Raw genomic sequence first — 24,251 nt, 5'->3', positions numbered from 1 at the left:
TTTTGCCAGGATCTTTTCTCCTGAGAAGCTTCAGCTTCCCCATGTTTTGCTGCTTTGGAATGTGATTTGGAGAATAACCAGCATGTGAAATTGTTTTTACTTGATGACCAGTGACAGCCACCTGTGTCGAGGCTGTGAGCAGTCACAAGATTTTATTATCATTCCTTTCCTTTCCTTTCCAGCCTTCTGATGAAATCCTTTCTTCTATTCTTTTAGTGTAGTTTTAATATATCATTTTCTTTTAATATAATCTATATCATAAAATAATAAATCAGCCTTCTGAAACATGGAGTCAGGATTCTCATCTCTTCCCTCATCCTGGGACCCCTGTGAACACCCCCACATGTAAACATGCAGCAAGGACAGCTGAAAAGCAAAAAATTGAAATGAAATTTCAATAAAAGTTGCTAATAAAAGAAATTTCTGGGTTTAGCAGTCTCTAGCTAAGGAGACCCACTTTCTGTGAGAAAATGTGTGCAGTCCTGCAGCCAGAGGGAAAGGTCCCTTGCCCCTCAGGCTCAGTTTGGTGGGGCTGTGTGCCACGAGCCATCCTTACAAATGGGTTTTGTGATGGGTCATGGGTTGATCTCAGAGTGCAAAAACCAACAGGGCACAGGGGCTGCAGTATTAATCAACAACAAATGCACCTTTATTGAATGACCACAGCAAATGCATTGGGGAGGAACTGGGGAGAAAGGGAAGAATAAGGAAAAAGAGGGAGGAAGAGAAAGGAAGATATGTAGCTACCAAATGTAGAGAGACAAAGTCCTTCCACGTCCAGCTGACAGAGTTCAGCATGTCACAGGGGAGAGCTCAGAGGCTGCAGCTCATCCAAACCCTTATTATACTCTTTTTTGATGGGGGAAGGGGCTGGATCTTGAAATCGAATGAAAGGCAGTCTATTGTATTTTCTGGGGAAAAATGGTGTTTAGAGAAGGGTGCACACAGTCCTTGTTCTCAGCAGTGGGTGAGAGCCATTGTCCTCTTGTCACACCTGCACCATCCATCTCGCTTTGCTCAGCTTGCCTGCCCCACACCCCTCCCAGGGTTGGGGTTTCAGTCCCAGTCCTTGGAAAGAGGGGGGGCCCTTTCACAGAGGGGTTTCATGTCTCAGTCCTTGAGGGAGAGGCTTCTCCCATCTCAGTCTGTCTGTCATGGTGGTTGTAAAACAGGCGAGGGGTCTTCTGTGGGGACCACCAAAAACCTCAGGAGAAGTCCAGCCAAGCTGAGAGGTGGGGAAATTCCAGGGCTATTGTTGCACAAGGGCAAAGTGCCCCTTTCCTCCTTTCACCAGTGCAGCATACAGCAAACACACCTGTGAACAACAGCCTAGCACTGTGCTCAGGCCTCAGGGTCCTTGGCAGCCAGCTTTCTCCAACAGGGCCAGAATGTCACACAAGGGTCCTTTTTCTCCAGTGTCCCCAACCTCTGTCCCTTTCATGACGATCGAGAGTCAGATGAGGGAAACTTCAGACAGAGACTCACACTGTGAAGAAGAGAGGCCTCACACTCTTGGTTGGAGGAGCTTGCCTCTGGCTGTGCAGGTGCACAGGGCACATCCTCTTCACCTGGATGCTGCTGGAGCTCAGCTCTGTGTCCCAGTAGTACTCTGGGGACAGCAGGCGAGTGGGCCTGTGCTGCAGGAGGTACCTGTTGAGGTGGCTCTCGTGGTGCCAGGGTCCCTCAATGCCATTTTCTCTGTCCTCCACCAGCCCTGCAGAGCAGGCTCTGCTCAGCTTGTACACCTCAGCCACGCTGCCCCCATAGAAGCTGGCTGTGTAGTGGAAGTCCCCTTGTCCCTCAGGGATGGCAGACTGTGACTCAGGGTGTGTCTCAGAGGCTTTGTCCTGCTGTGGGGTGACCTGCCAGGAGCTGATGGTGGCCACCAGGGCATCGATGATCTCCACGCCGATGTGTGCCAGGAGCTGGACGTCGATGTCCATGCAGTACAGATAGTCCACCTCGTGCTGGAACTGCCTCTGGATGTAGGAGCTGAGGATGTCCATGCGGCTCCTGGAGATGTCCTGCCACCTGGGGTCATCCTGGACAGCGATGACAAACAGGTGGTTCTCAGGGGCCATCTGAAGGTGGGGGATCTTCTCGGGACTGTCTGTGAACAGGTAGAAGTTCACGGGGTGCCCAGCAAGGAAGTATTTGTTGGCAGAGCTCATGAACCCTTCTATGAACTGGACATAGCTAAGAGACATGGAGAGGATGAGAATGGAGAGGTTCCTCCTGCTGAGGAATGACAGCTTTTCAAATTCATTTTCTTTGTCTTTTTCCATCTGTTGCTCCTTACAATGTTAGTGCTCTTTCTTTAACACAGCTGCTGCCCTTCAGACCTTCCCCATGCTGCTGCACATTGACATTTTAGCTTTTCACAGTACAGGTGCCTTCCACCCAGTGCTGCTCTCTAATATCACTCCACAATGAAAATACTTCCTCTCACCCCTCCCTGGCACTCTTTCTGCAGTGCAATATTTCAACTTCCTAGAGAGGATCATAGAATCAACAGAGATTGGTTCTGTGATTAATCAATGGAATGGTTTGTGTTGGGAGGGACCTTAAAGACCACTTCATTCCACCCCTGCCATGGCCAGAGACAACCTCCCACTGTCCCAGGCTGCTCCAAGCCCCATCCAACCTGGCCTTGGGCACTGCCAGGGATCCAGGAGCAGCCCCAGCTGCTCTGGGCACTCTGTGCCAGGGCCTGCCCACCCTCACAGGCAGGAATTTCTTCCAAATATCTGATCTAAAGCTGCCCTATTTCAGTTTAAAGCCATTTTCCCCCCTTCTCTCACTACCCAGCCTTGTAAAAAATCCTTTTCCTGTAGGGCCCCTTTAGGTACAGGAGGGGCTCTAAGCTCTGCCTGGAGCTTTGTCTTCTCCAGGCTCAACAACCCCAACTCTCTCAGCCTGTTTTCATAGGAGAGGGTCAAAATTATCAATTAAATAGTTTTGATTACCTGAAGTTACTGTGTAACTCTAAGATGTTAGTGGAGATAAAGGGTATAGAGTATAGCTCAGAAATTAAAAAAAAGAATCTCCTCAAGCTGTAACAGTGTGATTAATTTTTTACTAGAGCTAATATTTTACCTTTAAACTCTTACAGAAACCCAGTAGAATCTCAACTTCACAGAATTTTTCTATTTTTTAGTGCAGGATAGAGGGCTTGTTGTTAGAAATACAGCAGGAGCTAGAATTTTTATTTTAATGGGCCAAAATGCTAATTGTATTTCCAAGGATATTTTTTTGTCCTATTCAAAACAATGTCCTAGCCAGCTGCCTTATGTTGGAAGGTGACACTGACATCTCACATTTCTCCCAGTCTACAGCTGCTCACTTTCAGTCTTTGGAATGTTTCTCACTTGTGCTCTGTGGCATTCACATTCTCTGAAAAAATCCCTCTGCCCAGGATTTTTCTCTTGGGAAGATGAGAGGCCTCAGAGAAAAAGGAAAACAATTCTTATCTCATTTCCTTCTCCTGTGTTGTGCTTACATCTGGAATGTTTGGAGATTGTTACCCACAGGTGACTGTCCCATTGGATTCTGGTGTATAGGAATGTGCTTCTTGTTGATGCAGTGACAAAACTCTCCTTTGTCTTTTTAAAAAGGAAAGAAGCCCAGAAAAGTCTCTCCTCAACTAGGTGAAAAAGACACCTCATAGGACCTGGGGGACTTCACCTCAAACTTAAGGATAGCTAATAGGACAGAGGCCAAAAGGTCCCACCTGAGCAATTCACTAGAAAAAGAAGAGAACAAAGAAACCAATGACTTTTGTGAGGTGTTTTACCAGGAGCAAGAACCTCTTATACCTGAATCAGTTTTTCTCTGTAAAGAGTACTGTTATTTTGCCTTTTATTAAAACCTTCTTGCTTCCAACACTGCAACAGAAGCCATCCTGCTGATTTTATGCCTCCAAAGGTAGCTGAGCTATCTTGGGTGTGAAATAGATCTCCAAGAGCTTATGAGACCTGGCCTGAGGAGGGAATGTTTACTGTGCTGTGAGTTGTTTTCACTTTTTGGCTAATTGGGACCAAGCTGTGCCAGGACTCTGGAAAGAGTCACAAGTTTTCATTATTATCTTTTTAGCATTCAGTAAGTATCCTTTCTGTATCCTTCAGTATAGTATAGTATTTTTTAATATATGATAGTATTATAAAGCAATAAATCAGCCTTCTGAGAACATGGAGTCAGAGTCATCATTCCTGCCCTCATCCTTTGCAGATACAATAGTCCTCCACCAGCAGTGCTGCAGAGAGGTTTAACTATTTGAGAAGAAATAAATGACAAACCAATACTTTTCAACAGCGAAAGTGACCACTCCAGTGAGCAGGTTCTTCTGCAGATACTGAGCATCCAGGATGTCCCTGCTGAAAGTGCCTTCCCAGACAATTGGAGCCAGCCACGGTGTCAGCACCAGCACGTCCCTTCTCCTGCAAGGGGTTGGCAATGAAGGCAGGGTTTAGATGGCCCAGGAAATTCATCAAAACAAACACAGATGAAACACTGAATTAACCATCCCAGCCTCACTTTGAAACCAAGAAAGTACTGCCAGCAAAATCTGAGATAGTGGAATAAATCACACCAGACTCCATTTGCTCCATGGTGGAAAACCCCCATTTTTTAGTCACATTTCTCATTTTTATACTCCTGGGGGACTCCCATTGGTTAGTAGCTTGTTACTTTATGTAGTAGCTTACTTGTTACTACTAAGCTACTTACAAGTAACAACTAGTTGTTATTACTAAGCTACTTACAAGTAACAAGTAGTAGTTACTACTAAGCTACTTACAAGTAGTTTACTTGTTACTTTATTGTTTATAAAATAAAAGGTATATGCTGTAATGTTTATATAATAAAAGGTATTTTACTTATCAATCAAATCTCTCTACTCTTCAATTGTTTATATATTTTCTTCACTGGTTCTCATGGAATAGATTTAATCTTCCTGCAGGTGCTGGTGGGTTTTTTACTCAGGAATAGATTGTTATGTTAACAAACTTCTCACACCAGGATTGCAAAATATTATCTTGACAAGGCCAGACACTAATCCAACAGAGCAGGTCAGATTTTTTTATTTCTTTATAATTTTTTTTTTTACCTTACTGCAACATTCAGCTACCTGCACTAGGTGTCTGTCCTTGATTTTCACCCCCAGCTCCCAAGCTGTCCCTCAGAGGAGCTTTTGACAATCCATCCATCCATCCCTTCACACAGAGACCAGCACATCCTCCCAAAGTTCCAGCCTGTCTCTCCTGGAAATCTCTCAGCCCTCAGCTGCACTGTTCCAGATGTGCAGCTCTCCACCTTGACAATAATTAATAACTATTAATAATTCTTAACAACGAAGAATTTCTGTTGTGTAAAAATCACCATTTAACAGATATGTAAAGGCAGGAAAAGTTTCCTTCATGTGACCATTCAAGAAATTGGCATTCATCCACTGGATGTATCACATTAGGTGGGCAGATTCCTATTTTCTCTCTGAGAAATATTCTTCTTAAGGAAACTGGCTGAAGGACTTCATGGATGCTTGCTGTCTGCCATCAGAATTCACATTCACATTCAATTCATCAGAGATTTCTGAATGCAGCACAGATTGCTGATTGCAGCACTGTAAGAACCTAAATGAGGGATGTGGGACTCCAGGCAACCCTTCAAAATGCAGTTTATTCCATCCAAGGTGTTTCAGCAGGCCAGGGTTGTGGGTGACAGAGCTGTGCCTACAGCTGTCAGCTCCAGCTGCAGGCAGGCCTGGACACCCTTTGGTTTAGGTTACAAATCCATTCTATACTTCTCTTTGCTGAGCATCTTCATACAGAAGAACCAATCTATCCCTTAACTTTTATCTATACCTATCATAACTACTGTAATTACCACATTCATGTCACTGTTCTCCAATCACTCACACTCAGTACATTAAAGTTCAAGCTAGAAGTTGTTTTTCAGTTTTCTTGCAGTGGAAAATTCTGAGACCTTTTTTCTACTTGCAACATCAGCAGGCTTGTTTGCCTGTGCTGTCTTTGTGCTTGGTAAAAGCATCTTCTTGTTTGGGGTGGGTTTATCCTTTGCTCTGAGCCATAAAAACCCCTTCTAACTAACACACCCTTTCCCTCCTTGGTTAGCCAGCAAGACTGGCTCAGCAATTCCTTTCTTCTATATCAAAACTTTCTTCCATCTCTATTCCTTCAGCAGATTCTACATTTAAAAATCTTTCTGCCAAGCACACACATCTGTGAGACTTTCCTGTCAAAATTTCCTCCTTCCCAACACAGCACAGATTTCTGCTCCTTCCCTGAGTGTGGATGGAGTCTCTCCAGCTGGGTGTTGATCTCCTCCTCCTTTGGAAGGAGCAGGAGGAGGAGGTCCCTAATTTGCTCCCTAATTCCTCTGGGATGATGGACAGGTATTTCCCTGATGCTCCCTGGGCTGTTGTTTACTGCTTTATCTCAGAAGAACATCTCCTTCCCACCAAGAATGGAGTTGGCAGCTCTGCTAATAAGGTCAGACGTTGCTGCTGGAAAGGAAGGGATGGGACCATTTCCAGCTCAGAGTGATTTATTGCTCAGACAAACATCAGTCTCAGGGCTGGGAGGTTTTAGAGGAGCAGGCATTCAGCCACAGCCCAAAGCAGTCACAAGTTCTTGGTTACAAGGCAACCCAGAACTCTCTAAGCCAAAGGACAGTTGGCACAGGGTTTATTTTGCTTTTCTAACCCATCACCTTCACTCACTCCTGCTGCACTGAGGATACTTTTACCCAAACAGCCTCTGACTCACATGCCCACAGTGGCTCCTGTGATAACTTCTCAACTCTCAGCTCATTTGACACAGCCACACCCTTTTTATTTTATATAAAATAAAATAACCCTTCACCAACTTATCAGCCCAGTTCCTCACTTTCCTAAGGCATATTCTCACCTACAATATTGAAATATAAGTTTATGATTTTTCTGCTTAATGTCTGTATATTGTATTCTTACATATAATTATATATAACATTTACATATAATATATATGTGACTATTAAAATATCTATTTATATATATCTATATTATATCTAGATATATATTTATATATGTCTATATTATATCTAAATATAGATTTATAACTTAATTATAATTTATAAAGTATAAAATTAAAATGAAATATAATTATAAATTATATATAGATTATAAAAACTAATTATAGAAATTTATATAAAAATACATTATAATACATACTTATGTAAATTATGATAACTTATAATTTATACAAATTATAATATAAATATTATATACATTTATTTATTAATATTTATACCTTGATATGTAAATACATATTTTTATAGAAAAATAGAAAACTAGAAAAATATCTATTATATAAATAGATGTAATTTACATACAATTTACATATTATAGAATCTAAACTTCTTCCAAGGCTGCAGATCAAACCCTTCTGTGGAAGTTTCTGTTTTTCTGTTCCCACACTCAGCCAGGCCACTTTCCAGAGCAGATGGGAAATTGCTCTGCTCTGTGCTGAGCAGTCCCAGCTCTCTCAGCCTCCCCTCACAGCAGAGAAGCTCCAGCCCCTTCATGATCCTTTGGTAAACTCTCTCCAGTGTCTCCATACCTCTTTTATTACTTTTTAATATTGTTCTGTTTTTTTTTCCCCAGTGCAAATGGCTCTATAATAGGCAATAAATATAATTTAAAAATTTAAATTTACCCAGTGACCTAAAATGTTAATTCCACAGGCATTTACACATCATGTATGATGCTGCCTGCCACCACAAAAAATAGTATCAGCCAAGGCCTCTTGGTTTCTAGCTTCTGAGTGGTGACAGAGGATGCAAAAAACTGAATTAAGATAAAATGAAACCAAAATATTTTCAACATCCACCATCATTTCTTGGTTTCCTTTCTGAAAGTAACAAATTAAAGATTCTTCATCTGTGCATTTCTGGAAGAGTTGCTTTTCTCTTCAGGCATCCCTTCCTGTTCACTCAGTCCTGCTCCCAGCTGTGCTGGGATTCTGAGGCCAGTGGGATTTCATGGCCATGATATCCCATTGTACCAGAGCAGGAACACTTACCATGGAAGCATCAGAGATGTTTCATCTAAGTCTATTTTTCTGCAAATGAAAATGAAAAAAAAAAAATTAGAAATATTGTATAGGGAGAAATAAAAGATACATTAATGCATCGTGGCACAGAAGTTTCAGATTTTCTTTTTCTGACAGATGAGCCCCACCAGAGATCTTTGTGTGGCTCAATGTCAGTGAGCATCCAGGCAGAGTCCACCACAAACAATATTTTCTTCTTTATATGAGTTCTTATACAATGCCAACTACATTGAACAGCCTGGTGTAAGTAGTGCTGAATGCAAATTAATCAGCTTTAAAATTAATAGCAACGTGTCTGTTTCTGTGGTGCATCTTGGGAAAATCCAGTTTTACTTCCACACAGTGAGAGCCTGGCCCAGCAAGGCCAAGTTTGTACTTTTGCACTAAGTTTGTATTTTTTCTGACAGGTTTCTGCCCCCAGGACAAGGAGCAGAGGCCACTGCTCTCCATTCTCATTGCTTGTGCAGGTCCCTGTGGATGGGTCACCGAGTGGGAGCCCACCAGTCTGGATTCCTGGATTTTCCACCAGGACAAACAGGTTCTGTACAGTGGAAACACTTACACAAGTAGCAGATTAAACAGGCTATAATAGAAGGAAATAATCACATGTACACAAAACCAGAAAGGTATCTAGCCATGTAAACTTCTTTTTTTAGGGTGGTGGTATGAAAATGTTCTCACACTGCAAACTTTTAAGTTTCAAATTAATTACAAAAAGAAAGCATTGTTTTGTTTTATTGGCATTAAAGTTTGTTTCTCCCCATGCCATCTATGCTGGACTCCTTAGAGCAGCATTTCTAGAGAATTACACAGCTGTGTGTGTTCTAAAAGAAGTGATGAAGAGGGGAAACCAAAGGAATAAAAGCAGAGGGGATAAGAAAGGTGGAATTCATAAGTGCAATTCATAATTTAAAACAAAAATAGTAAAATATGGTTCAGTGAAATGAAACTAAGCATCAAAAACCCAGGAAGTTTCAGCCTGGTAAACTACCAGGTTAAACTCTTTCTTCATTCCATGTCTGGAATCTCTTACTTCTCATGAACTTTGTGGACAACTCTGACCAGAGGGAGCAGACAATATGCCAAAGGGCCCAGAATTTTTAATGAATACAGAGGAAGCCTGGATGAGGTCCTGGTGCAGGGACAGCAGCTCCCAGGTGTCCAGATCAGGTGGGATTTACCTCCCTTTTCACTGCATGGTTTTGGGGAGCTGCATCAATGGATTCCCATTTCCCCACAGGAAGTCTCAGGAACCTGAGCCTGCAGGGCCCTGCAGGATGGCTCATATCCAAATGGAAATTGCACTTCCAGGGCATGGATCTGGTGCCTAAAAATGAGTCTTTTCAGGTGAGTGCTGTCCTCATGGTCTGGAAGGATCCTTTGGTAAACTCTCTCCTGTGGGGGTGGTCACAGGGGTCCCAGGATGAGGGAAGAGATGAGAATCTTGACTCCATGTTTCAGAAGACTGATTTATTATTTTATTATCTATATTATATGAAAAGAAAATTATATACTAAAATAATACTAAAGAAAAAGAGTGAAAGGATTTCATCAGAAGGCTGGCAAGGAAAGGAATGGGATGATAATAAAATCTTGTGACTGACCAGAGAGTCTGAGACAGCTGGACTGGGATTGGCCATTAATTAAAAACAACCACATGAGACCAATCAAAGATGCTCCTGTTGCATCCCACAGCAGCAGATCATTCTTGTTTACATTTCCTTTCTGAGGCCTCTCAGCTTCTCAGGAGAAAAATCCTAGCAAAAGGATTTTCCATAAAATATGTCTGTGACACTCTCCAGTACATCCATACCTCTTTTATTACTTTTTTATTTTGCAGAATGAACTTACAGGACGGAATCCTCTCCAGTGGAGGCTTTGTGCTCCTGGGCTCTGGCTGGGGAGAAAGGGTAGTGATACCTTGGACAGGATAAGAAAGCAATGAGTCAATGATAAAAACAAAAACCAACCTCTCCTCCACTTCCTTTGTGACTGAAACTATCAAACAAATCCAGCAGAGCACACATTTGTGGGGTCAGTATGGTGATGAGGATTTGCAAATCTCAGCTGTTTCAAGACAGGATGTGAAAAATGTGTATTTTATGATTGGCTTTTGGCAAATATTCAAATGAATATTACATGTGTTATGTTCAAAAGTCATGCTGTATTCATTTCCTTCAGTAGTGTGTTAAATACAGTTTTAGGTTATCACAAAATGCTAAAATAGAAACTATGCCATGTAAGATCCTTTCTAAAGACAGGACTCACACCAAGACAGCAGCCACAGGGCACCTAAATCTTTCAGAGATAGAGAATTTATTGCTCTTGTTAGGAAAATTAATCCACAAGCACCAGAGGTTTATGTCCAAAAAGGAGACAGAGGAGTCCTGTAACTTTATTCAAATTAAGGGAGAGGCCATGGGGCATTGCCCTGGGATCTCTCAAATTTTTGGAGGACTCAGCCTCCCTTTTTATCCCAGTTTCCCACATTTCCCTCTCTCCCCTCTGGCTGAGGTACTTGAGAGGTAAAAAATTCCCAATGCACCTGATACTGAAGATTTCCCTCTAATGTATAACCCTCCCTTTTAATTTTTAATTCTTACAGAATTTAGGATTTTTTTTCCTTCCCCATTGTTTCTTTCATCTTTCAAAGTCTAATTTAATTAATCTAATTTATCTAAAGTTTATTTGTAAATGCAAATATCTTTTTGCATTCATCAATCAGTGGAATCCTTCCCACTGTTTCTTTTATCTCCCAGGGCTGGTTTTATCCTCCAGCAGACCCACAGCTTGTTTGGAAAGACAAACCCACTGCTCCTCTCACTCTCTTATCCAGTTCTTCCACCTCGCTCAGCCCTGAGGACACCTCAGGATTCAGAGGAAGAAGCTGACCCTGCCCAGACAGAATTCTGTGTTTGAATGGAATTGATGCATCATGGATGAGGTGTATGAATATGCAACAGGCTGTTGCTTTTAAGGGTTAACCCTCTGTTAACGTGGGTCCTTTTTCAGGCTTATTTTGCCCAGAAAGAGGTACCCAGACTGTCTGTAACTCTTTGTTTCTATTGTCTCATATTGTCCTAAATCCTAATTGTCCAAATTTTTATTACTCTAACTATATTTCTATTTTTATAACCATTTTATTACTATTAAACTTTTAAAATTCTAAGAACAAGTGATTGGTGTTTTTCACACAGGAGTTTAGCCTAAATTTATCTGGAGATCCATCAACTCTGAGGATCTGTGAATGATTTAATTTGCCCCAGACTATTTGCACCAAAGGAAATGTGTGTGCTTTGCAGCAGAGCTTGGTCTCAGCTGACCTCTGCAGCTGCCTCCTGAAGCCAGGTGCTCACAGCATCACTCTGCTCTCTGAGTGTAACTTTAAACAAAAATGTGAGCATTTGTGCTCACCTCTGAGCATTTGATGCTCTGCTGCAGAGAAAATGTGGCTGAAAATTTGTCCTAATTCCTCCACCTGGAACAGATCTCCAATATTGTTCCAGCCAGCTCTGAATCAACCCCACCTGCTCTGATTTCAGGCTCCAGAGCACTGAGTACACACCTGTCCAGGTTTGAAAGGAAGTGAGTTTTTGGAGTTTGTAGTCAAACCAATCGGTGCTGAGATTTGAATATTGGCATGAAACCAACCACCATGAAACAACATTTTTAGATTGAAGAATACTTGAAAGACTCTTGATATTATACATCTTTTATATCTATATATTATGTATAGATATATATTCTTGATAATACTTGCAATACAGGTGAGGGGTTGTTCATGCATACCTTCTGTTCCTTATTTTAGAAGAAAAACTACTTTCAGAACAAACAGTCTAGTGACACAACTAAAAAATCCTTGCAGCAAACTTAACAACCAAGGGAGACTCAAACTCCCCATGGTGCAGATAAATAAATACAGTTAAATAAACACAGCTAAATCCAGTTCACAGAGTTCCAGCATCCTTGTGCTGTCTGGAGCACAGAGGTGAGTGATGTAAACATGAAAACACACCTTGGGGCTCACAGGAATACACAGAGAGAATTAATCAGACTTTTAGAATGTCACAGGAGAGGTTAACAGTGTCCACACCTTGCTTATTTTCATCTTTTGAATGTAAAGGGGGATTTTGAATTTAGCTTTGTGTGAATTCAAAGCTTACATTGTATCTGCATTAGTTAGAAGAAGCCTGTCTCAGTCTGGGCAAGAGAAGGAAATGCTAGTTGAGGATAATTATCCAAGGTGAGACACCCACCAGATTGCACCAGTGATCCCTGCTGTCACCAGAATAGCCAGGCCATGTAATTTTGTCATTCCCATCTCCTTAGTGCTGCAAGAAAAGATTGTGAACTCTGGATTGACAGCAAAGTGGAAAAAAAAGAACAAACACAAAACCAAAAAGGCAGCAAATATTGTAATTATTAAATACTGGGGAAGTCTTTTGTTTTGCACTGCAGGTATGGACGTAATACAGAGAAAAATTAGTTTTTCTAGGCAGAAAGTTTTACATCTAGGTATTTATAACATACTACATCTTTACACACTGAGCTCTCATTTTACATTTCCTATAGTACACATTATACATTTCCTGTAGTATAGGAAACCATTTTTAATTGTTCAAACCAATAATTCTCATTGCAGATTTTCTCTGAATCAGGTTTTATTTTTTTTTCCCCAGCCAGTGCCCTCTCTGTTCTTCTGCTCTTTGTCTTTCTTCTTTTCTTCCTTTCCCTCTCTCTCCCACCTTCTTTGTTGTCTTTTTATTTCTCTTTTTTTTTCTAGCTCTCCTTTTTGGCCTTACTTCCTTGGGTTTCCTGCTCTGCCCCTCACTGCTGCAGTTCTCTTTTTTCTAATTTGAAGGTCACACACTCCTTTTCTCTGGGTCAGCTTCTCCATCCATTCTGGGGCTGTTCACAGCTGGGGTTCTTCCCTTGTGCCAGCCCTCTGAAAAGACTCTGGGGCATTCTGTTTGTCAGTATTGACCACCCCCTGCTTTCAGCATCTCCTCCTGCTGTTACCCCTTCCTCAGCCTAATTTCTTATCTATATCCCAGTCTAGCAAGCCATGAGTTCAACTGCATTTCACTGACAAGCTACAAAATGGCCCCATCTCTCTCTCTACAAGGTCCTTTAGGGAAAAAAAAAACTCCTAGCCAATTAAGAAAAGACACCTAAATTATTTTTAGTTTTAACCCAACAACCAACCACCCATGGCCCACGATGGGGACTTTTTATCCAATTACACAAAACCACCCAAACCCATGGAGAAGAAGGTGAAGAAGAAGGTGGAGGAGAAGGAAAAGGTGGAGAAGAAGAAGGAGAAGGAGAAGGAGAAGGACCAGCTTCCACCCTAAAACCTCCATCTTGCTTTATACCTATTACTATATTCTAAACCCTTAAACTCTAAGTTTCCCACCCTGTGATCTCACACCCTTCTATCCAAACTCCACACCCACAATCCCAGTTCTGTCATTCCATTCTGGAAGCTTCTCCACAGCCTCAGGTCTCAGTGCAGTGTTCTCTGGGGGGGTCAGTGCCTGGCAGCACAGAAAGCCCAAAATTCTCAGTTTCCAGGGTTCCAGCACTCACCTGTGGTTCTGCCAATGCTCACACCTCAGCACTGCTATTCTCTGCTGCTCCCAGCCCTGCTGAACCAGTAGCAGCTCCCAGATCCTTCTGTGTGTGTCAGCCCTGGGCTCGGGGCCAGCAGGAACCTCCACCCAAATCCTCACCTTTTGTGGGAGTGCTGTCACCTGAGCAATGGGGAAACAACACGAAACCTGCAGCAGCCAGTCATTCCCTGACACTGCAACCTTTGTGGGTTACCTAAAAGCAGGGGCCAGACCAAATTAAAGAGATAAAAAGTGTTCTATTGATTGAATATGGGTGGGTATTGAATATTTGGGTGTCTTCTCTCTGGGCTGTACCTCACTCTAAGGTGGAGGCACATGCAGGGAGTTGGATTTCCCCTCTGAATGGTGTCTTTCACACCTAAAATATTATTGCTACTTAATGCTTGGGTATCACTGTCTCTGTGGAACCTCAAGTAATAGTCAAGACCAGTGCAATAATTATTTAATGCCATGGTTGAGAGAGAGACAACACAAAGCAACACACTCCATTTTCAGAAGGCTTCAAACTGTTTTTATTATAGCCTGTATGCTTTTTATAAGTTCTTAGAAAGCTCATCATTTTACACTTTACTCATTGGTCACCAGAGACAAACAAAGTGCTCATTGGAACAGGCAGTTCAGGTTTCTCTTATTTCTCCTTCTTTCTTTCTTGGTTTCTCTGTCAATGACCTTGGTGGGAAATTCAGGGGTAAACATGGATCCTCTGATCAAACTCCCCTCTGGCTCACAGAAGTCAGTGTATAACCCCTTCCACAATTCAATGTACAGAGAAACTAAAGCATTGATAAGTGAAGAGTTTGACTGGTCAGAGCTCCCCACCATGAGCCTCCACAAATGTCCTGAGTTCTGCCCTAAAGCCTTGTCACACAGACAGCACTGACCTGGGAGATGGAAATAAAAAAGTATGAGTAGTGCTACACTAGTTAGCACATAAAAAAATTAACAAGCAAACAACCAACAGCAGCAGAGCAACACCTTCCATGAGGTTTAGAACAGGCAGTTGAAGTTTCTCTTATTTCTCCTTCTTTCTTTCTTGGTTTCTCTGTCAAGGACCTTGGTGGGAAATTCTCTCAGGGGTAAACATGGATCCTCTGATCAAACTTCTCTCTGGCTCACAGAAGTCACTGTAGAACCTCTTCCACAATTTAATGTATGGAGAAACTGAGGCACTGATAAGACTTTCACTGGTCAGAGCTCCCCATCATGAGCCACCAGCAAGGTACAGATGTCCTGAGTTCTGCCCTAAAGCCTTGTCACACAGACAGCACTGACCTGGGAGAAGGAAATAAAAAAGTATGAGTAGTGCTACACTAGTTAGCACATAAAAAAATTAACAAGCAAACAACCAACAGCAGCAGAGCAACACCTTCCATGAGGTTTAGAAAAAAAGAGGGGAAATTATTCCCTCTAATTCTGTTCCCAGCTCTCTTGGGCTTTGAAGGATAATGTACTGAGAGATATTTTAGCATCCTGGGAAATCTCCTGCTCAGCTGAAGTGACAAAAGCCTGCAGGAACTGTTTGTGCTCACAGCTCTTAACAAAGCAGCCACCAACAAAGCAGCTTCCAGCCACTGGAGAGAAACAGAACAGCACAGAGGTAAGGTTCAGCTGGATGGAGGAGAGAACAGCAGAGATGTGACCTCTTGTTAGACAAAAAGCCTTTAATTTCTTTTTCTTTAGGTTTGTTGGAGGTGTTTCTTCTCATCTGATCTCACCTGAGCTCTGAGAATTCCAACATAAGTTGTGAGTGCCTTGGAAATGGCATTCCCAGTTTTATCAGGAACTGCAGCAACAGGACAAAGGGGAGCTGAAAAGGAATAAGTTTAGGTCAGATATTGGAAAGAAATCTTTCCCTGGGAGGGTGGGCAGGCCCTGGCACAGGGTGCCCAGAGCAGCTGGGGCTGCCCCTGGATCCCTGGCAGTGCTCAAGGCCAGGCTGGACAGGGCTGGGAGCAGCCTGGGACAGTGGGAGGTGTCCCTGCCATGGCAGGGGTGGCACTGGGTGGGCTTTAAAATTCTTCCAACCCAAACCCCTCTGGGATTCTGGGATTCTGTGAGGCTGTGAGCAGCTTTCAAGAGAAACATGGGCGTTTTTCTCAAAGTGTGAGAGAAAAGAGAGAGGGATTGCTTGGAAAGGAAAGCAGAGCTGGATTTAACAGAATAAAAGACTCAAAATATGGAAATTTCTAATTGTACAAACGTGCTTTTAAAAATCTCACGGCCTCTGTTGAGAGTGTAAGTTAAATATTACATTTCCCTCACCCTGTCTCTGTGTTTTCTATGCAATAGCAGTGCTTCTGAGCAGGTTTATGTGGTAAAAAAGGCATTTTTATTCCACTTTTAGTGGACTAGAATGTAAGAAACATTCACCATTATTTTTACACTGAAAAAGCTTAATTCTGGAAATATGGAAGTTCTCTTGTTGTGCCACCTGAGAGTGATCTGTTAGTTGAGGGCAGGTACCTGAAATGCTCCAATTAATCAGGTTTTAAAATTAAAGTAGTGCTAGTCAATATTCTAAGGTACTTTAAGGTAGATCTGGAATTTTTAAAGCCTATAATAGAATGGGGAACTGTAATTTTTCTTTTCTCTTTTTGATATCCTTTTGGTTCAGGCACTTTTCAATTCTGGTTTGTATTCTATAGCATGGTAAATCACTCCAATTGGGATTTTTCCTCCTCCTGCTTGAATCTCTACTGGCTACACTGGGAAATGAGTTACCTGCCTTTCCTGACAGAATTTACCACAGCTTAAATCTCATGGAAAGCTGGGAGATGTGAAAGCCATCCTTAAAAATGAAATAATATTTAGTATTCTGTCACTTTATTATTTGGCAGCAATGATGATAAAATAAGTAAGTTGTGTAATCAGATTGATGCTACACAGATTATCCATAGGCAAGAGGAAAATCTAATTTGAAATAAATATTTTGAAACTGAAACAAATCATGATATCACAAAAATACTTATTTCTTTTTCTTCAGAACATTAATAGATTTTTTTCTCTTAATGTTTTATATAAAAAAATATTTTGTGAATAACAAATACTGAACATCATTCTAGAAAGTCAGTTGAGTATTGGATAGGAATGTGCAGGAATATGTAAAAAATGTTGTTTGAAGTCTTCCCTAAAAAGTGGAAAAGAAGAGGCATAAACATCAAACTTAAGGTATTTTGTGAAAAATCAAGATTAATTCTATCAGTTAATGCAAAAGAAAAATGATGGATGGCTACTGTTATTATTGTAGTCCAAGAATCTATGTAAAAAATGTTATTTGGAGAACAAGTGGCCTATTTTAGTCAATCCATTGAAAATGAGAGAAATTTTCAGCTGCACAGGTCCTTTCCAACTTTGAAAGCAAACCCCAAATGCATATATCCCTTAACCCTAGCAAAGTCATTTAAAGTGCTCTGGGTGAGAGAACAAACACTTATTTTCCTCTGCAAATATTCAGGTGTAAGGGAGACATAAGCCAGCTCAAGTTTGCTGTGCATGGGTGCAGTCACTCAGCAGGACTGTGCTTCTGTCTGGGGGGCAGCTCAACCTGAGATCAAATACACATTTAATAATGCTGTCTCTTCCCCTCTGACTGTGTTTAAGTGGAGATAAGGTCTGTGAAGAAATCAGTGAAGCCCAAATATTTTCTTGGAGCCAGGATCTGAACCACCAGTCCTGCTGTAGGCCACAAAAAAAAAACCCCAAAATCAGAAGTGGTTAAATAATAAGGAATGGTTAAATAATAAGGGATTTCAATTAAATAACTGGTGTGGAATGTCTACTTAAACTGTGTATTTGCAAGTCCAGTATGAAGAAGGTGCCTGGGGGAGATAATACAAAATATTCCCTTATTTCTTTCCATTTTGCTCCTCATACATTCTACTGTATTTGCAGGGATTTTTGTGGTAGGGAGGAATGATGAATCTGACTCCATGTTCTTAGAACGATAATTTATTATTTTGTGATAATATTATATTATATTATATTATATTATATTATATTATATTATATTATATTATATTATATTATATTATATTATATTATATTATATTATATTATATTATATTATATTATATTATATTATATCATATCATATCATATCATATCATATCATATCATATCATATCATATCATATCATATCATATCATATCATATCATATTATATATTATGCTATACTAAAGAATACAGCAAGGATACTTACTGAATATTAAAAGACAATAATGAAAACTTGTGATTCTTTTTAGAGTCTTGACACAGCTTGGCCCTGATTGGCCAATGAGTCAAAACAACTCACACCAGAATCCAATGAAGCAATCACCTGTGGGTAAACAATCTCCAAACACATTTTAGATGAGCAAAACAGAGGAGAAACAAATGAAATAATAATTGTTTTCCTTTTTCTCTGAGGCTTCTCAGCTTCTCAGGAGGAAAATGCTGAGCAAAGGGATTTTTCAGAAAATGTAAATACCACAACATCCCAGGTCTTCAAGGTCATCATGGCGCAAGAAAATGACACCCACATCCATGAGTTCATCCTCTTGGGATTCCCCACCACCAGAGAGCTGCAGGCCGTGCTGTTTGTCATTTTCCTGGCCGTGTATTTGCTGACTGTCACCGAGAACACGGTTATCATCGCTCTGATCGTCACCCACCCCCAGCTCCACAAGCCCATGTACTTTTTCCTGGGCCACCTGGCTTTCCTTGAGGCCTGCTACATCTCAGTCACCGTTCCCAAGCTGCTGCTCACCTTGGTGGCGAGGCACAAGAACATCTCCCTGCCGAGCTGCATGGCCCAGCTGTACTTTTTCATCGCCCTGGTGTGCACCGAGTGCGTCCTGCTGGCCGCCATGGCCTACGACCGCTACGTGGCCATCTGCGCCCCGCTGCACTACGCCCTCGCCATGGGCCACAGGGCCTGCCTGCAGCTGGCCGCGGCCTCCTGGCTGCTCGGCTTTCTCCTTGCTGTGCTCAAGGTCTCCTTCATCTCCCAGCTCTCCTTCTGTGGGCCCGGGGTCATCAACCACTTCTTCTGTGACATCAGCCCGCTGCTGAACCTCTCGTGCGCGCAGCGGCGCCTGGCTGAGATGGTGGATTTCATCTCGGCCTTGTTTACTTTGCTGATCCCCCTCTCTGTCATCATCGTTTCTTACACCTGCATAATCAGAACTGTTTTGCTCATCCCCAAGGCCCAGAACAGGAAGAAAGCCTTCTCCACCTGTGCTTCTCACCTGGCTGTGGTGATCATTTTCTTCTCAGCCACCCTGTTCATGTACGCTCGGCCCAGGAGTGCAGACTCCAGGGATCTCAACAAGCTGGTTTCCATCATTTACACCATTGTCACCCCAATGCTGAACCCATGCATTTACTGCCTGAGGAACCAGGAGGTGAAGGACACTTTACTGAAGGTCTTGTGTAGCAGGACTGCTCTCTCCAGAGTTTCTGCCTCTGACCACTAATGAATGCCTGGGAGATGATCTTCCAACTGAATATGTCTGAATTCTGTGAAAGTCTAATAAGATTTTTAGTTTGACAGAAAGGGTTATTGGGGTTCTCCAGTTACTGATTATTGGAGTCAGTCTGCATGTTCAGCTAAAATCTATGAATCTATGTGAATGTAAAAGGTTGAATCTATGTGAATGTAAAAGGTTTTTCTAACTGAACACATCACACATCATTCCCGAGGAGTGGAAAAGGCAATAAGCATAATTGTCTTCCTTAAATGCATTTTTTTGGTGTGCATCAAAGAACAAAATTGCATTTTGACCTTGATTCAACTTAACATGAAACTAGGATTCAAGAACTTGAGGCACCAAATAAATAATTATGTCAACTTTCTTCACAGGGATGAGGATGGGAACTTCAGTAATTCCAATAAAAACAGTCATTTTAGACAGTTGTGATGGGAGACCATGAACCACCACTAAGAAGTTTCTTCTTCATTAACTCCAAATATAACTTTAGGAAGTAGCTCAGATTCAGAAATCAAACCTTTACTTTCAGGGAAGAGAGTTAATTTGCATAATTTAATTTCCATTTTCAATGCTAAATGAGCCTCCTGATTTTTAAATGTTATTTTCCTGTTGTTCTTCTACATTACATGAGGAGATATAAGCACCAAGAGAAGAATCAGTCATCTAAGCACAGATCTTTCCTAAAGGAACATTGAGAGGAGAGGGTCAGGAAGAACTTTAAGGTAATTTAACACACAGACACAAAATCTTGCACCAGCTGGCCTGATGGTAAATGATCCTGGGCTGTTTGTTACCCAGGACTACATCAACATTACTGTGTCCAGTTTGGCACCTCCCACCAGAAGAAGGACAGAATGGACATTCCACAGAGAGTTTCCAAAGGGCAGAAGGGTGGGAGCACACAGCACACGGAGAGAGACAGATGGGAGCAGTTTTTTAAGTCTGGAAAAGAGAATGTTGAGGAGGTTTTTAGCTGCAGTCTGCCAGCACCTGAAGAGGGTTACAGAGGGGATAGGGGCAATTCTTAATTGGGCATGCCTGAAAAGACAAAAGCAACAGGAACTTGTTCCAACAAATTAAATTTAGATAAGATAGAGTGATGAAGCACCACAACACAGTCCCAGAAAGGTCATGAAATCTCTGAGCTTTGAGCTTTGCCAAGCTTGACCTGACAAGTCCCTGAAAAACCTGACCACCCTGAAATATGTTTGAGACAGCAGAGTGAGATAAAATATTCTGGAATTAAAGTTCTGTCTTTCCAACCCAAGTTTTTGTATGATTCTTTGGTGTGGATGTCAAATGGAAAAGTCTGTGGCACCTCAAACTGCAACAGAAATTGCTGTTTAGGGAAGTGAACCTGGTAGCCACTGGGTAGATTTCAACATTGAGCAATATGTTCAATCCTATCCAGGGAATGGATGCTCTGCAGATGATCCATGTCACTCTTCCACTGGGGAGCCAAGAGCTGGGTGCAGTACTCCAGATGTGAATATATTTATAATTTATATTTTTATAACATAACTCTGCCCATGTCTCTGTTATATCAGCTGTGCCTTGGTCTAGCTGAGAGCTGAAAATGTCCAAGGTACTAAAGTCTCTCAGGGAAGCTGTTTAAGCACTGCTCTGACCTCACATCCAATGGCCTAAATAGCAGCTACTGAGGGGCAATTCATTGCTGTTATCCCTTTTTATAGTTTGTCACTGTTAGACCACAGCACAGCCTCCAAAACCCCATATTGAACAAACCCAGTAATTTATTTTTTACATGGTTCATGTATCCTGAGTCAAATCTTCACATCTTAGCAGACCTTGGTAAGCACCTCTCTAGTTTATCCACATTTTCCTTGAATTGCAGGGATCCCAAAATTGGTCCAGGGTAGTTGGACCCTCCCCAGCCTAACAGAAATGAGGTAAGAATTAACACTGCTCTCCTTTCTCCATGCACTGACATTATTTTAAAGTTGTCTTCTTCAGGAGATGCCCTTACATTCCTGAGCATGCACACGTGGCTTTGGCCAGAAGTTACAATTCAACAGCACACCATAAGGTATGCCAAATGTCACTAGATTCTTACATATTTGCAAAATAAATCAAACTATGCCCCAACAGCCAAATAACCTCTGTAATTCCAGCTCTCCTAGATGCTAAATTCCCAATATTCTCACTGTAAGAATGGAATTTTAGTCATAGTTCTGGCCTAAGGAAGATATCTGATTCACATGAGACCAGCTGGAGGGAGATTTTACAAACAACTGACTCAGGGACTGCTCCCCCTGGCAGCATGGAGGGGACCACATCAGGTTTTGTGCTCTTTATGCTACAGAATCCTGCAGCAGCTCCTCAGCTCTGTTTGGGAGGCAGCTGACCTCATCAGGAGACAGATCAATGCTGTCTCTGATCCTCCTTTTGCTCTGAACATATTTGCACTGCATTATAAAATTCAGAGTAATTTTATAATCAATATAATATAAAATGCATCAATCAATATACTATAAAATGCATAGCTTGGCTATTTGTGGCTCTGAACATAACTCCAGAGTGGGTGAAACCACACTTACCCAAATCACTCACTCCAAATGGGATTACCAGTGAAGGTCACTGATTTAGATTAGGGCACTAAAATATTTTTCTAGATTACTTTTTGGAAAAAGACTGCCATATCCTCTGCCTCAGAGTATGTTTTTACTTTCCTCTGCCCTATAAAAATCAGTAGACACTAGCTGGTATTCTTTCATTGTTCAGTGTCTCAGAAAAAAATCTTCAGAGTTTCTTCTGCTCTGCATGGAATCACAGAAGAAACAATAACATCCCTCCTCCTTCTGTGATTGCTTCCATTGGGAGGCCAGCTACAATTTCTGAATCAGACCTCAAGAGACACCACAGGTAAATAAAGTGTTGATTTCTCTGTGCAGGTATAAATCACAGCACTGGCACATCAGTCCACATTCAGCTGTACCCTACTGATCACATTCTCCAGGACCAGAGGATTCCCACTGCAGAAGGTTGAGAACAGTTGTTTTTGTTTTTTTTAACAGCACAGGCTGAGCCACTCTTATTTTTGAAGGATTAATCTGAGTTAGCTGCAAACAAACCAGACCCAGAATTGGAAATTGCTTGCACTTAGGCTGTATCTGAGATCTCTGTGTGCCATCTCAATAGATTTGTGTAGATTTAAGTGTGCTCAGAGCCAGATACAGAAACCTCTAGTGGGCTCCTTCAGATGTGTTTGGAGGGTTTTTTTATTTTAAAAATTAATATATCTTTGTGGTGCTTCACATTTCTCTTAGAGTTCATGGAATATATATAATATAACTTTAGAAATGTTTAGATGTAGAAACTAAAGCATTGGAAATGTGAATGTCTGTCTATAAGCTCATAACCTGTCACTTCTTTATACTGGATGGAAAATATATTAGCATCAGTCATTATTTGTCTAAGGTGAGATTTGTAATGTATATTTATCTCCATGAAATGTACATTTGTAATGTATATTTATCTCCATGAAATGTACATTTGTAATGTATATTTATCTCCATGAAATGTAAATTAAAAAGCATGCTTTAATTTTTAAAATGAAAAATATCTGAATTGAGCAGATTAATTTCACCAAGTTCATTTCTAAAAACCCAGCAAAAAAAAGGTCTGAGCTTTTACAGAGTCTTTAAGTGGTGGTGTAACTTATGACCATGAATTTAAGCCTGGTAGGTAGGTGTCATTGTATCAATTTATTGCAGGTGGATAAGGTTCATCTTTCTTCTACAGAATGGGTGGGAGGAATGAAACCAAAGTCATGTATTTCATTCTCCTGGGTTTTCCCACCACTGGTGAACTGCAGCTGCTTCTCTTCTCTGCTTTACTTCTGGTTTATTTATTAACTGTGTTGGAAAACTTCCTTACCATTCTCATCATCCGAAGTAACCGCAGCCTGCAAAACCCCATGTATTTCTTCCTAGGGAATCTGTCCTTCTTAGAGATCTGGTATGTCTCTGTCATTGAGCCAAAGATGATCATAGATGTCCTGTCCCATGACAAAAGGATCTCCTTCCAGGCCTGCATGGCACAGCTGCACTTCTTTGTGACCTTTGTTTGCACTGAGTATGTCCTGCTGGCCGTGATGGCCTACGACCGCTTTGTGGCCATTTGCAAACCCCTCAGGTACCCCCTCATCATGAGCCACAAGCTCTGTGCTCAGCTGGTGGCTGCCTGCTGGATGTGTGGTCTGACCACCTCTTCCATCAAGCTGAGCTTCATAGCCAGGCTCTCATTCTGTGAGGTGGACAAAAATCAATCATTATTTCTGTGACATTTCCCCCCTCCTGAACATCTCCTGCAGCGATTCCTCCTTGGCCGAGCTCGTGGACTTCACCTTGGCTCTGCTGGTCATCATGCTGCCTCTGTGCACTGTGGTGGCCTCCTATATCTGCATCCTGCTCACTGTGATGAAGATTCCTTCTTCCCAGGGGAGGCAAAAGGCCTTTTCCACCTGCAGCTCCCACCTGACCGTGGTGGTTTTGTTCTACTCCACCACTCTTTTCACCTACGCCCACCCCAAGCTCATGTACACCTATCGTGCCAACAAGCTGGTGTCAGTCCTGTACACAGTGGTGGTGCCACTTCTGAATCCTCTCATTTATTGCCTTAGAAACAAAGAAGTCAGGGTTGCCATGAGGAAGACTTTTACTTGCAGAGGAGACACCAAAGAAATCAACTGAAGAGTCCCAGAGCAGGGGCTTTGCTCATGAACATCCCCTGGCAGCACTGAGGAGATGAAGTCAGGAGGTCCAAACTTTAATTTGTGCAACCACTGCTCATTTTTATTGAACTAGACCTTGATGTATCTATGTATATTCTATGGTTTTGACTTGAGATGTGTGGGTTTGGGGTTTTTTTGCTTGCTTTCCCCCTAAGAATCTATGCTGTTACCCTCTCTTAAAAGTCTCCAGCTGAATGATTGCTCTTTTTTTAAAAGATATTGGGAAATGCTGGAAAATGAACCCCAGATTTGTTTGCCCTGGATGGAATAGAGTCCAGAAAACATTGTAA

At 41.7% G+C, this 24,251-nt stretch overlaps 3 protein-coding genes across 3 annotated transcripts; 2 read left to right on the top strand and 1 right to left on the bottom strand.

Annotated features, from left to right (window-relative positions):
* Positions 1-620: 620 nt before the first annotated feature.
* On the bottom strand, positions 621-13,792 carry LOC132338979 (histo-blood group ABO system transferase 1-like). The gene is made up of 6 exons (XM_059869028.1): positions 13,695-13,792; positions 12,362-12,436; positions 9,957-10,025; positions 8,076-8,114; positions 4,302-4,436; positions 621-2,196 (listed from the first exon to the last, which is right to left on the bottom strand). Exons 2-6 carry the CDS (start codon positions 12,424-12,426, stop codon positions 1,482-1,484), a joined length of 1,023 nt encoding a protein of 340 aa, XP_059725011.1. The 5' UTR covers positions 12,427-12,436; positions 13,695-13,792; the 3' UTR covers positions 621-1,481.
* A 4,441-nt stretch (positions 13,793-18,233) lies between these two features.
* LOC132339076 (olfactory receptor 6B1-like) lies at positions 18,234-19,193 on the top strand. The gene has a single exon (XM_059869116.1). The coding sequence runs from the start codon at positions 18,234-18,236 to the stop codon at positions 19,191-19,193; it is 960 nt and encodes a 319-aa protein (XP_059725099.1).
* A 3,778-nt stretch (positions 19,194-22,971) lies between these two features.
* Positions 22,972-23,920, top strand: LOC132339075 (olfactory receptor 6Y1-like). The gene is given in 2 exon segments (XM_059869114.1): positions 22,972-23,487; positions 23,489-23,920. Coding segments are annotated over 2 exon segments (948 nt in total).
* The last annotated feature ends 331 nt before the right edge of the window (positions 23,921-24,251 follow it).

The sequence above is a fragment of the Haemorhous mexicanus genome, chromosome 28, assembly GCF_027477595.1.
Source record: "Haemorhous mexicanus isolate bHaeMex1 chromosome 28, bHaeMex1.pri, whole genome shotgun sequence".
Taxonomy (NCBI): domain Eukaryota; kingdom Metazoa; phylum Chordata; class Aves; order Passeriformes; family Fringillidae; genus Haemorhous; species Haemorhous mexicanus.
Note: the sequence above shows the minus strand (reverse complement) of the source record. Positions and strands in the feature narration are given on the sequence as shown.